The sequence below is a fragment of the Mandrillus leucophaeus genome, unplaced genomic scaffold, assembly GCF_000951045.1.
Source record: "Mandrillus leucophaeus isolate KB7577 unplaced genomic scaffold, Mleu.le_1.0 Scaffold964, whole genome shotgun sequence".
NCBI classification, from domain to species: Eukaryota; Metazoa; Chordata; class Mammalia; order Primates; family Cercopithecidae; genus Mandrillus; species Mandrillus leucophaeus.
The window spans coordinates 1,139,736-1,152,142 of NW_012110519.1; the positions used below are offsets into that span (position 1 = coordinate 1,139,736).

A 12,407-nucleotide genomic window follows, 5' to 3' on the forward strand; every position below is an offset into this window, starting at 1 on the left:
TTCTAAAGTGGAATGAAAAGAAGTTCCTAACATATTCCAACTTTTATATAAAACCTGCTTATGTATAATTTTACCAATTTTTCCAATTGGAGTAATGTGCACTTAATACCCCAAATCTAACATTACATGTTCTAATAAAGGAAGACAAATGTGATGATTAGGTTTGTGAGACAGCATATTTCAGTCCAGACATATGAGTGCTGACACTAGAACTAATTTGATACTGTAAATTTCTAACTACACAGAAAAGATGCAGAATGTAGTGTTTGCTTTTAGTTTATTTATTTTGCAGGAATCTTTGACTTTCCGAATATGTACTGTTTGGAGGTACGATGCATGCAGAGCCTTTTAAAATGCCTTTGTACAATTTCATCTCAAAATGATTTCATTCACAGCATACACAGAAATCTAAAAGAGACATGGTATTTACAAGATTTAATAAGTTTTTGCTGCTTTAATGAAGAAACTGATCAATTCTTTTACAGTAGGGAAAGAAACATGGACATTTGGTATCATAAATAATTCAGAATTGTTCAGTCTTAAAGTAACTTTTCATGGCTTTAGAATTAAAATTGAGTCATCATTCTATTAATCTCTGAATGCCCAAGCCATGCAGAATCTACTTGTATTAAATATTTGGGGATGCAAATAATACAGGAAAAGAAGTCTGGTGAATGTGAAAGCGTCATCAGAATTAACTTTTACAATAGGCAAATACTGTTAATTCTTTCGAAAAGATACAGTAGTGGCGCAACACAGGCAGTGCCCAATTTATTCCGATTTTAAAAAGTAACATTTCAGTTGTCATTTTTCTTTCTCTACAGATATACAGACACACACGGTAACATGGACTCATTCAAGGTCTAACAATGGTACAGTATTAAAATAATTCGATTTTTAACTCTAAAGAGACATCTTCACATTCCAGGATACATCATTGATATTTTTAAAGGACAATTCGTCTATGCCTTATATTCTTTTTGTTTATACTGTCAGAAATACATTACAATTACCTCTTAAAAGACTATATAAAATTGAATTGCCACAGAAGGTTGGATATGAACCCTAGACAACTGTGACAAAGCAATGACAAAATTTAAGGAAACATTGATTTATTTGCATAATTAAAAAGTACTAAAATTGAGACCAGCTCCTTAAAAATTAAACTGCTTATCACACTTCCCATTTCTTCCAGGGAAATAAACAAATTAGCAACACTTTCCCCACCATCATTATTAATCTGCTCTAAAACTACATTTTTACAATGCATTTCTTTGTTTCTTTAAAACCCCCTGCCTCTACTCTCTTCCAAACAAAGTCAATATCAATTCAAAACATTTTACAATGCTTAGAAAGTTTCTGGCTCCTCTATTACCATTTTAAACTTTTAAAAACTACTCCAAAATTTAAGGGGCAATGTACTTTAACAAAATGGCAAACGTGCTTTCTAAAATCCCAGTTTACAAAATAGTGAAATAATGTAAAATGTATAGTCAGGTCTATATGTTACCAGATACATCAAACTAGTCATTTTAAAGAAGCAAACCTCTTACAGGAAACAAGAAGTGCACCAGCTGATCCAGAGAGCACAGGCACCTCAGCAGCCAGGCATCATCCTATTCATATCCTACCACTTTCATGCCAATTGTCTGTACATACCAACTGATTACAAGATCCTTTTGAAAAGGCACCTTGAAAGTTCGGTGAATTCTTGTTCAAACTGGTCATAGGCAAAAAGCAGTATACATACGGGACACAGTTAAATATATCAGATTTATCAGTGTCAAGTCATTTTGCCTGTTTTAAAACTGAATACAGCCTATGTTGGCATATGAAACTTATGCACAATTAAAAATTAACATGTACAAAACTTCCTTAAAATCAATCTGATACTGCATACCCCACCCTTTACACCTATCCAATAGACTGCTCTCTTTTCCTGGCAGGTGAAAACAATGATTGACTAGATATATCACCAAAGAATTGAAACCATGCATCTACTGTATAACAGCTAATTAACCTTGATGTATTTTCATGCAATAGTTTTAAAGTCATCTACGTGGTTTTATAAAGCATCAGACTGTTTTCAGACATGCTACTTTCATTCTCAACTGACAACTGCCAAGTTAATTGCCTCCACTTCAGCATATCACTATGAATACTGGTAAACCTTTTAGCTAGGACACCAAGCAGTATATATATATATTTTCCCCTAAATTGTAACTTAAAAACAAGTGGGGTTGACCATCACTAAAGAGATATGAAACCATACAAAGGCAAAGGCATATTACAGAACAGTAGGACGGCTAGACTGTTATTGGAGACAGAGACCAGTGTTACAAAAACCTTTAAAGAACATTGTTTTGGGGACCATGCTTTTGAGCCCATCTGCTTTCTCACCGTTATTTTCACAGTTTTGCCACAGTTGTTGTATGAGAGATGTTTTATCAGTGTAATTACCACGCTTCCTTTGGGAGACAAGTGGATATATTTTGGGGGAATTTTTCACATATGAAAAAATGTTTTCAAAGCTGTAGGCAGAGTGTGAAATGATGATTCTGATGGAAAACTATGATGAGTTATTACGCCTTTGGTTTCATTATGCTATTAAGAGCAGCTTGCTTTTCCAGGTCTGCCAGAGATTACTGCTAAATTAGAAGGGGGGTGTGTGTCTGTGTATGGGGGTTCGGGGAGATACCTGATGGGAGAGTCTATGGATATTCCTAAGATGATATCCTCAGGTAAAATCTTTTAGGATGGGAGAACCTACTAACTTTATTGCTGTTTATACTCACCAAAATGAGGGGAAGATTCCAAAACTCCAATTCTGAGCTAAGAAGGAACTCCAGCAATGGCAGAGACCTTAATGAAACGTGCTATTAAGTTTCCAGTGATGCGCCTTAGTGAGTCACATGATTTTATATCTCTTTACTTATCCACACCCTGAAGTTCTATTTCATAAATAAGGAGTGCTTTAAAATGACCTGAACTGCCTGTAGAAACTCAATTGACCTCTAGATACAGTTATGTTGAATTTTAAAAGTTCTGTTTCAAAGTCCTCTATATTCACCTTTCTCTTAATAATTTTTGACAATCCCTCTCGTTTCCCAAATAATGCAGTGTGCAACTTTGTCATTGGCCAACTGTAATTCCCCTCACATTGGTTTATTAACATGTGCAAGTAAGTTTTTATCCAACAGTTAATATTGATTTCTTTTCAGCTAAATTAGGATTATGGCACAAAGTTTTATCTGTGCTGTAAACATCATGAATTTATCACAAAATTGGAAGGAGGAAAAAAAAAAAGGCCCTATGGACTGCCAAAGTGTAAGAACCACAGCTGAGTTCAAGATTTCCAAATGGATTTTGGAATGGACTTGCATTTGGCATACATTCTCTGTGCTACTGGCAAAGCGCAGTGTTACGAGAATATCATTTATAAAATCATACTTTGTAAGGACTTGTTATTTTGAAAACCGGTGGCCTTAATAAAAACATGCAGTAACTTAAAAAATGCATCTCTTATGTGGCATAAGTAGGTCTTAGTTACCAGTGTTGATAGAGCTTGATGAATCACTGTACAAGCCAAAGGCATCTTACCACCTCTGATTGTACTTTTAAACAAAGGCATGATATGCCTAGTTCCTGACTGCTACAAATCACATTTTAAAACATTTTGTTTGTGTGCATGTATGTGTGTTGGAAATAACCCCTGAAAAAAGCAGCAATTACAAATACCCTTAATTAATTTGCCCCCCCGCCCCCCCAAAAAAATATTCTAGGTGCTTTTTCCTGTTGTCCTCTTTAGTAGGAAGCAACCGGAAGAAGCACGGGGAGCCTTGGTTTTCCAGAGAGCAGCGACCAGGTAAGTCTGCTCTGGGAATTCACAGTTTGCATAAACTGTAACATTTTATACTATGATTCAAAGTTCTAGTTTGAAAAATAAGGGCCACTCAGCAGTAACTTTAACAATTGGGATTCCACCACAGAAGAGCTCTTGACTTCTGTGTGTACATTCTTTCACAGAGTGAATCCTTTCCCAGTTTCAAGTATCCCTTCCTATCTCTCACTCTGTAGTGAGTTAAGAAAGGAGAAAAAAAGACCTCCCCATTTTTCCTTTCGTGAGCACAACGACCACAAAGCCTTTCCTCCTCCCCGCTGTGCAATCGAAAATGAAAAGGCTGGGTGGATGAATAGAGTCGCGAGGTTTCCTTTTCTTCTGGTGGTGCTCAAAGTTTCACTTTCAACCTGGCGCAGACTCTTCTGAATTCAAGTGTACCGTGGCATCTCGCATTGCTCACAGCGATTTAGTGCTGGGTGGTTAAGAAAGGTGCAGCTATCACAATTCCATGGAGCCCCTTCGTAGTCTTCATCTCGAGGTTGTGTCCGAGGACTTTGTGTGGAGCCAGTTCGATGCTCTGAGGGAGGTTAGGATTAAGGGGGGGGGGGAAGGTAAATAGATTAACCTTTTTCCAAGTATAATCCCAAACTGAAAAGAAAAATACCACAAAAATCAAGGGAGTTAATTGCCTACTTTAATATGTAAGCCAATTAGTAAACATATCTACTGGAAATGCATAGTTGAACAGAAAGTTGATCTTTTACTTTGTTCTAATTACTTTTTTTTTTTTTTTTGGCTATAAGAAGATGGATATATGTCCAGAATAGACTGCCTTCCTAGGTCATTACCTGTAAATAGTGGAGAGTTATGCTTTATTTCAGCCAAATGAAAAAAAGAGAGAGAAATGTTTTATAGCATGTTAAATTCTGTCGCCTCTGTAAGTTTTCCCTGACGTTCAGGCCACCTTGACTTTTCCTCTCTATAGTATAATACTATCCATACTATATTAAACATCTGACTAAATGTGTGCCTTCTTCCATGACAACTTAAGTTCTACAATATGCATGTATTTTATATTAATGGTTCATAAATAGCAGTGGCAGTTCATACCAAAGTTTTCCCCAGAACAGTGAAAAGAGAAAGATTCTACAGTTCATTTTTCATAAAGCTAAATTCATTCAGTATAAAAGACTTTTATTCTCATATTCTTTCCTACATTTTTGGCATTAAAAATCCTTCATATATCAGTTTTTAAAAATGCCCATACCTGGCAACCTTATGTTGGTCCCCAGGATTTGATAAAGAAATCCAAATTTACATTCCTCTTAGGTCCTTAGTCCCTCTGGCTTTGTGCTCAAAAAAGCTCTTTGCATCTAGAGTTAACCTGTAATTTCTGTCTTTTAGGTCCCTATTGAGACTGAGGTCAATGAATAGGAGACTAAAGATCTCCAGATGGAATTCACCCTGGAATCTGGGGTAACTGGAAATGGTCACTATGAACTGGAAATGAGATTAAGATCTAAGGTAAGCAACACCTTTTTAAATAGGTAACAAAAGAAACAGATCTAGGGAAGCTTTGTCAGTTACTATTTTGGGCTAGGCATATCTTCCACTGGAAATTAACAAGCTGACTTCTAGTTTATCAATTTGCCTTATATGACAAATGTCATAACATTCCCCAAGAGGTAAAGAGAACTGAATTTTAGACCCTGAACCTTACCCCAAGGTATGATAATGCTCAGCCTCAAACAGGAAGGTGATCTTAGCCTTACGATGTAACAGAAAATTACTGGGTTCTTCAGTCGCTTTCTATGACTATAAATAGGAGATGGGCTTGTTTCTCTTGCTTCAACTATTGCTTTTTAACTGCCAATATCACCCACCTTGTGTCTTTTGTTTGGCTCATGACTCTAAAACATGTATATTTAATAGTTTTCTTTTTTGTCTCATATGGAGGAATAAAGCCTTCGGTTGGAGAAAAAATGTTTACTATGCCATTTTCTTGTTTTTTTTGTTTTTTTGAGACAGAGTCTCGCTCTGTCGCCCAGGCTGGAGTGCAGTGGCGCTATCTCGGCTCACTGCAAGCTCCGCCTCCCGGGTTCACGCCAGTCTCCTGCCTCAGTCTCCCAGGTAGCTGGGACTACAGGCGCCCGCCACCACGCTCGGCTAAATTTTTGTATTTTTATTAGAGACGGGGTTTCACTGTCTTGATGGTCTTGATCTCCTGACCTCGTGATCCACCCTTCTCGGCCTCCCAAAGTGCTGGGATTACAGGCGTGAGCCACCACACCTGGCCTACTATGCCATTTTCAGAAAAGGACCTCTTTTGTCTTTACCTTTTAAAAGAACAATATGCCCAAAAACCTAACACTTAAAAAAAATTTGTATCTTACTGTTGTTGGTTTTTAATAGACATGCTCTAAAAACTCAGTGTTGCTATAAGTGTAAAATATACACCAGATTTCAAAGATTTAGTATAAAAAGGATGTAAAACATCTCCCTGATAATTTTATATTGATTTCATATTGAAATAATAGTTTGTATATACTGAATTATATAAAATGTTAAAATTTCATCTTTGCTACTAGAAAATTTTAAATTATATATGTGGCTTACATTATATTTCTATTGGACAGCACAGCCTTAGAAACTTGGTAATTTTTTAAAGCAGAAAATAAAGGTATGGTTTTACTTATAATTCTACACAGATTAACATGTGTCTTTGGACATTCTGCACAAACTCTGGACACACAAGTACAAACCATCTGCAGCTGCTGCATGGGTGTCATGGATGTCTGCCTGTACTTTGGAGGTCACGCTAATTCTTCGGGCTTTTCTCTCAATTGTGCAGGGGTCTGAGGAGTCTGCGTAAGAAGAAACAACGCCAGAAAGAAGTGATCCAGTCTTTCAACTCCAAGAGTGAACAGGCTCACAAGATCTTTCATGCAACCCACGCAGCTGAGTGCATTTACCCTTCCTATTACTTCATGTTACCTTTTTAGCAAGGGCAAGTACCATATTTAATACTGTTTTTACAACTTATACAGAGCAGTGGTTCTTACGACTTTTTCCATCTTCTCCAATTACATCTTGTCCCATTACTTAGAACAAATGCCCTATTTCACTGTTTTCTACTTTTTAATGGATTAAGGGTACAAACTCAGTGATAGCAAATATATGTCAATGTGAAAGCAAAATTTGGGAAAATATACTTTAGCAAGTATCTGATTAAGCAATAATTATTTAAAAATTATGGGTACTATCCATACAGTAAGGCTATTAGAATGATGAAATGTGATGAAAATGACAGGATTTTTTTTTTTTTTTTTGAGACAGGGTCTTGTTCTGCTGTCCAGGCTGGAGTACAGTGGCACAATCATGGCTCACTGCAGCTTTGATCTCCTGGGCTGAAGTGCCTCAGCCTCCCAAGTAGCCAAGACTACAGGTGCATGCCACTACCACGCCCAGCTAATTTTTTTAATTTTATTTTTTGTAGAGACAGGGTCTCACTATGTTGCCCAGGCTGGTCTCAAACTCCTGGCCTCAAGTGATCCTCCCACCTCAGCCTCCCAAAGTGTTGGTATTACAGGCAACTGTGTCTGGTGGATTTTTTAAATATAGCAGTACTTGAAAAATCAGAACCAACTCGATATTATATACTGACAACCACGTGCTCCCAAATCATTTCCTGAATTCCAGTTACCTATGTGTGCAGAAGCCCAGCAGACACTTTGCAACACAGACAAGAACTGTAGGCATCCTAGTATCTTGCTAGAATATTGTTTCTATAAATTTATAGTTTATTAGTAAGCAACCCTTTGTATTAAAAATGAAAAATGGCAGCCTTTATATTATTTGCCCTTAGGAACCAAAGAAAGATCTTGCATTTTCTAATCAATTCTGAGCTGACAGTACAACTCATCTTTGGAAATCACTGCTCCAGAATCCAAAGCATGGTGCTCAGGTACTTAAACACTCCATTGTCCAAGTAAACAAAAGCAGAGTTAATGTCTCCTTAGGCTCCAAAGAATAAGGTAAAGTTCTGTTTCTTAGATTTGCAAAGTACTTCTACAGAGTCACATACCTTATCTCACTAGCTCTTACAACCTTGGGAGTACTTGGCGGGATTGTCCCTCTGTGGTGCTCAGATTGAGTTTGAACAAGGTCAGGTGGCCAAGATGACCAGGACCAGTGCTCAGATTGTGGGACACCAAGGTCAGTGTGCTTGCTTGCTTACTGATGAGGATTGGGGGAACTTTCTAAGCCCACTGAAGAGCACACATACCCACTGTATTGTTTAACTACAAAGTCCAATCTGCCACTGTTATGAGTTACTAATAAGGGTTGGGAGACTTTCTAAGCCCGCTGAAGAGCACGTACACACTGTATTGCTTAACTACAAAGTTCAATCCAAAAAGGCTTGTTCCTCTGTCTCTCTCTCTCTCTTTCCTTCTGTCTCCCTCATATTCTTTCTCTAATTATCACACTTACTATTCAGATCAACTATATTCCACTTGGATTTCTGCTATATATCTGTAATAACTCCAAGACATTTATTCAAACCAATAAACCTATTCTACCAGTAATTTGTGTTTTACTGGTTTATCTTTTTTTTTTTTTTTATTTGAGTGGTATTGCAAGCCAATCTGTGCTAAACTATATGTACTTTTAGAAAAGGCCGATTTAGTTTCAAATACAAAATGAGAATCTGCAAGTGCTTAATGGAAAACAAACTTGATTTTATGGAGAAAACTAAATAGCTTTTATAAATCTGATAAAAGCCTCACCAAAAAATTATAGAATTTAATCAAGTTCTACTGTTTCTAAGTTTTAACAGAAAAAGATAAAAAAACGGGTTAAAGACAATTTGGCATATAACAGAACCATTTATACTTTCACCAATAATATATATTATTATAGAATTACAACTACTAAATTTCTAAAATAGAAATTCATTTATAGCGAAGAGGACCGTTTGAGATGGCTTCCTAGTCTCCTTTTTATTAAAAGGGTATATATGTAGAGTATAAACTGCTTGGGGTAGGAGTCATGTTTTCCCTTTGTAACATCAAGCATCTATCTACATAATACATAATCGAGATACGCACTGAGCATTCAATACATATTTAAGAAATTGTAACCGAAATCCCATTATAACTAACTCTAAGGGACTATCAGTTTTAGCAAATTGTATTTGAGTCAAATGAGCCACAGAAGAGAGTCTTTCAGACCAGGAACAGTGACTTATGCCTGTAATCGCAGCACTTTGGGAGGCCGAGGCAGTAGGATCGCTTCAGCCCAGGAGTTTGAGACCAGCCTGGGCAACATGGCGAAACCCTGTCTCCACAAAAAATACAAAAATTAGCCAGGTGTGGTGGTGTGCGTCTGTAGTCCCAGCTACTCGGGTGGCTGAGGCAGGAGGATGGCTTGAGCCTGGGAGGTCGAGGCTGCAATGAGCTATGATCATACCACTGCACTCCAGCCTGGGCGACAGAGCGGGACCCTGTCTCAAAACAAAAACAAACAAACAAAGTCTTTTTAGTGTAAAGGTGCCTGTAGAGAGCTAGATGAAGCTTGATATTAATGGGACCACATCATGGAATATTAATGCAAGCCTTGTTCAATTCCCAGCTAAGGAGGATACCAAACAGGAACCTCCCACCTCGAATACATGGTGTTGGTCCCAAAGACAGAAGGCAAAATGACTTTTTTTTTTTTTTTGGAGACAGCATCTCGCTCTGTCACCCAGGTTGGAGTGCAGTGGTGCGATGTCGGCTCACTGCAACCTCCACCTCCCAGGTTCAAGTGATTCTTCTGCCGCAGCCTCCCAAGTAGCTGGGATTACAGGTGCACGCCACCATGCCCAGCTAATTTTGGTATCTTTAGTAGACACGGGGTTTCACCCTGTTAGACAGGCTGGTCTCAAACTCCTGACCTCAAGTGATCCTCCCTCCCTGCTGGGCCTCCCAAAGTGCTGGGATTACAAGCATGAGCCACAATGCTGGCCTCAGAATGACATATTAACACGAACATCACCATTGCCAGAAAACCACAATCTGACTATACAGGATCCTGGCAGCAGATCCATTTCATTACCCCAGGAAAATTTCTTCATATTTCTTTTTTCATGGTCTTTCATATCTATTCCTTTGTCAAGTGTCTGTTCAAGTGTTTTACACCTTTTTTTATTGAGTTGTCTTTTTATTACTGTGTTGTAGAAATTATTTATATAATCTGGATACCATCCTTCATCAGATACATATTTTACAAATACTTTCTCCCAGTCTGTGGTTTGCCTTTTCATTTTCTTAATAGTGTCACTTGATGAGCAGAAGTGTAAAACTTTAATGAAGACTAATCTATCAATTGTTTTTCTTATTGCTTCCTGCGACCTGTCTAAAAACTTTTATACCTATATTGCAAAGATATTCTGTTTTGGAAGCTTTATAGTTTAACTTTTATACTTAGGTGTATGATCTATCTCAAATTTGTGTGTATGATGTGAGGTAGAGATCAGACTGTGTGTTTCTTCCACATGGATATCCAGTTCTTCCCAGCTCTGCCTGTTGAAAAAATGTTCCTTTCTCTATTGGTTGCTTTGGTGCTCTTGTCAAATATCAAATGACAGTGTGACTGGGGGGTGTAAACCTGGGCTCCCTATTCTGTTCCAGTGATCTATGTCTTTATTCCTATACCAATATCACTCTGTGGTTATTGTAGCTTTATAGTAAGTCCTGAAGTTGGTTAGTCTAAGACTTTTTTTTTTTTTTTGAGACAGCGTCTTGCTCTGTCACCCAGGCTGGAGTATGGTGCTGCAATCACGGCTCACTGCAGCCTCAACCTCCTGGGCTCAAGCAATCCTACTGTCTCAGCCACCAGAATAGCTGGGACTATAAGTGAGGCTGCAGTGAGCTATTTTTAAATTAGCTCTACACTAATACACTTTTAATACACTTTTAATTATACCATGTCTGGCTAATTTTTAAATCTTTTTGTAGATGAGGTCTCATTATGTTGCCCAGGCTAGTCTCGGACTCCTGAGCTCAAGTGATCCTCCTGCCTTGGTCTCCCAAAATGCTAGGTTTACAGGTGTGAGCCATTGCACTGAGCCAGTCTAAGACTTCTGGCTGCTCTTTTTCAAGATTGTTTTGGATGTTCTAGAACTTTCTGTATTTCCATATGAATTTTATAATCAGTTTGTTAATTAAAAATGCACTACCACCTAATGGGGTTATAATTGGTATTACACTGTATCTATACATAACCTTGTAAGAACAGGTATCTCAAAAATATTGATTCAGTCAGTTATGAACATGGTATATCACTCCATTTACTTAGGTCTTCTTAAATATCCTTTGACAATGTTTTATAGTTTTCAATGTATACATCTCTGGATAAATTTATTCCTGTTACATGGTTTTTGATGGCATTGTCAATGAAATTCTCTTTTAAATTTTATTTTCTGTTTACTGATATTGTAAAAATATGTTTATATATAGACTTTGCATCCTGAGGCCTTGTTAAATTCACTTATTAGTTCTAATAGTTGTTTTTCAGTATCCTTAGGATTTTAAAAATAATTATGTCATCTGTAGTATATATAGTTTTATTTCTTCTTTTCCAATATTTATTTATTTATTTATTTATTTATTTCTCTTACTGCATGGGCTTGGAACTCCAGGTACAACGCTGAATAAAGGTGATGAGAATAGACATCCTTGCCTTGTTCCCAATGTTAGTAAGTTCAGGATTGCATTATTTAAGTAATAATGGTAGCTAAAGGTTTTTGAAAGATGCCCTTTATGAGACTAAAAGAGTTCTTTTCTATTCTTAATTTGTTAAAAGTTTTTGTCTGTCAGGAATGGCTGTTGAATTTTGTCAAATGTTTTTCCTGTATCTGGTGAAACGATCACATGCTTTTTCTCCCTTTGTTTAATATGGTAAATTACACTGGTTGGTTTTTTAATGCTTTTATACCAAGATTACATTCCTAAGCTAAACTCAACTTGATCATGATGTATTATTTTTTTTAATATATTGTGACTATAAGTCAATGAGATAGAAAACAGAATTATGGATTTTTTGTTTCTATGTTCATGAGGGATATTGATCTGAAATTTTGTTTTCTTTTTGTGAGGGGCAGATACATAATGTCTTTACCAGGTTTTAGAATCAGAGTTCTGCTAGAGCCATAAAAAAAGATGGGGTACAACACCAACAGCGAACCCTAATGTAAACTATGGACTCTGAGTGATTATGAGGTGTCAATATAAGTTCATCAATGGTAACAAACGCACCACTCTGGTGTAGGATGCTGATAATGGGGCAGGCTTTGAATTTGTGGGGGCAGGAGGTATACGGAAAATCTCTGCAACTTCCTCTCAGTAATATGAAAAGAAAATGAAAAAACAAAAAAGAAATATGGGACGCATTCCCTCCTGTATTTTCTCAAAGCATTTTGTGTAAGATTGGTATTTTTACTTTCTTAAATATTTGGTAGGATTTACCCACCAGTGAATCTATCTGGATCTGGAGTTTTCTTTGTGGGGAAAATTTTGATAGTAGA

At 37.1% G+C, this 12,407-nt stretch overlaps 1 protein-coding gene across 1 annotated transcript in view; it reads right to left on the reverse strand.

Annotated features, from left to right (window-relative positions):
* Positions 1 to 260: 260 nt before the first annotated feature.
* TAB3 (TGF-beta activated kinase 1/MAP3K7 binding protein 3) overlaps positions 261 to 12,407 on the reverse strand; it is a 61,686-nt gene continuing 49,539 nt past the window's right edge. Inside the window, exons 10-11 of the mRNA XM_011970695.1 lie at positions 6,604 to 6,705; positions 261 to 4,418 (exon numbers count right to left, since the gene is read on the reverse strand). Coding sequence (XP_011826085.1) covers positions 4,270 to 4,418; positions 6,604 to 6,705 — 251 coding nt within the window. The 3' untranslated portion in view covers positions 261 to 4,269. The remainder of the gene's footprint in view (positions 4,419 to 6,603; positions 6,706 to 12,407) is intronic.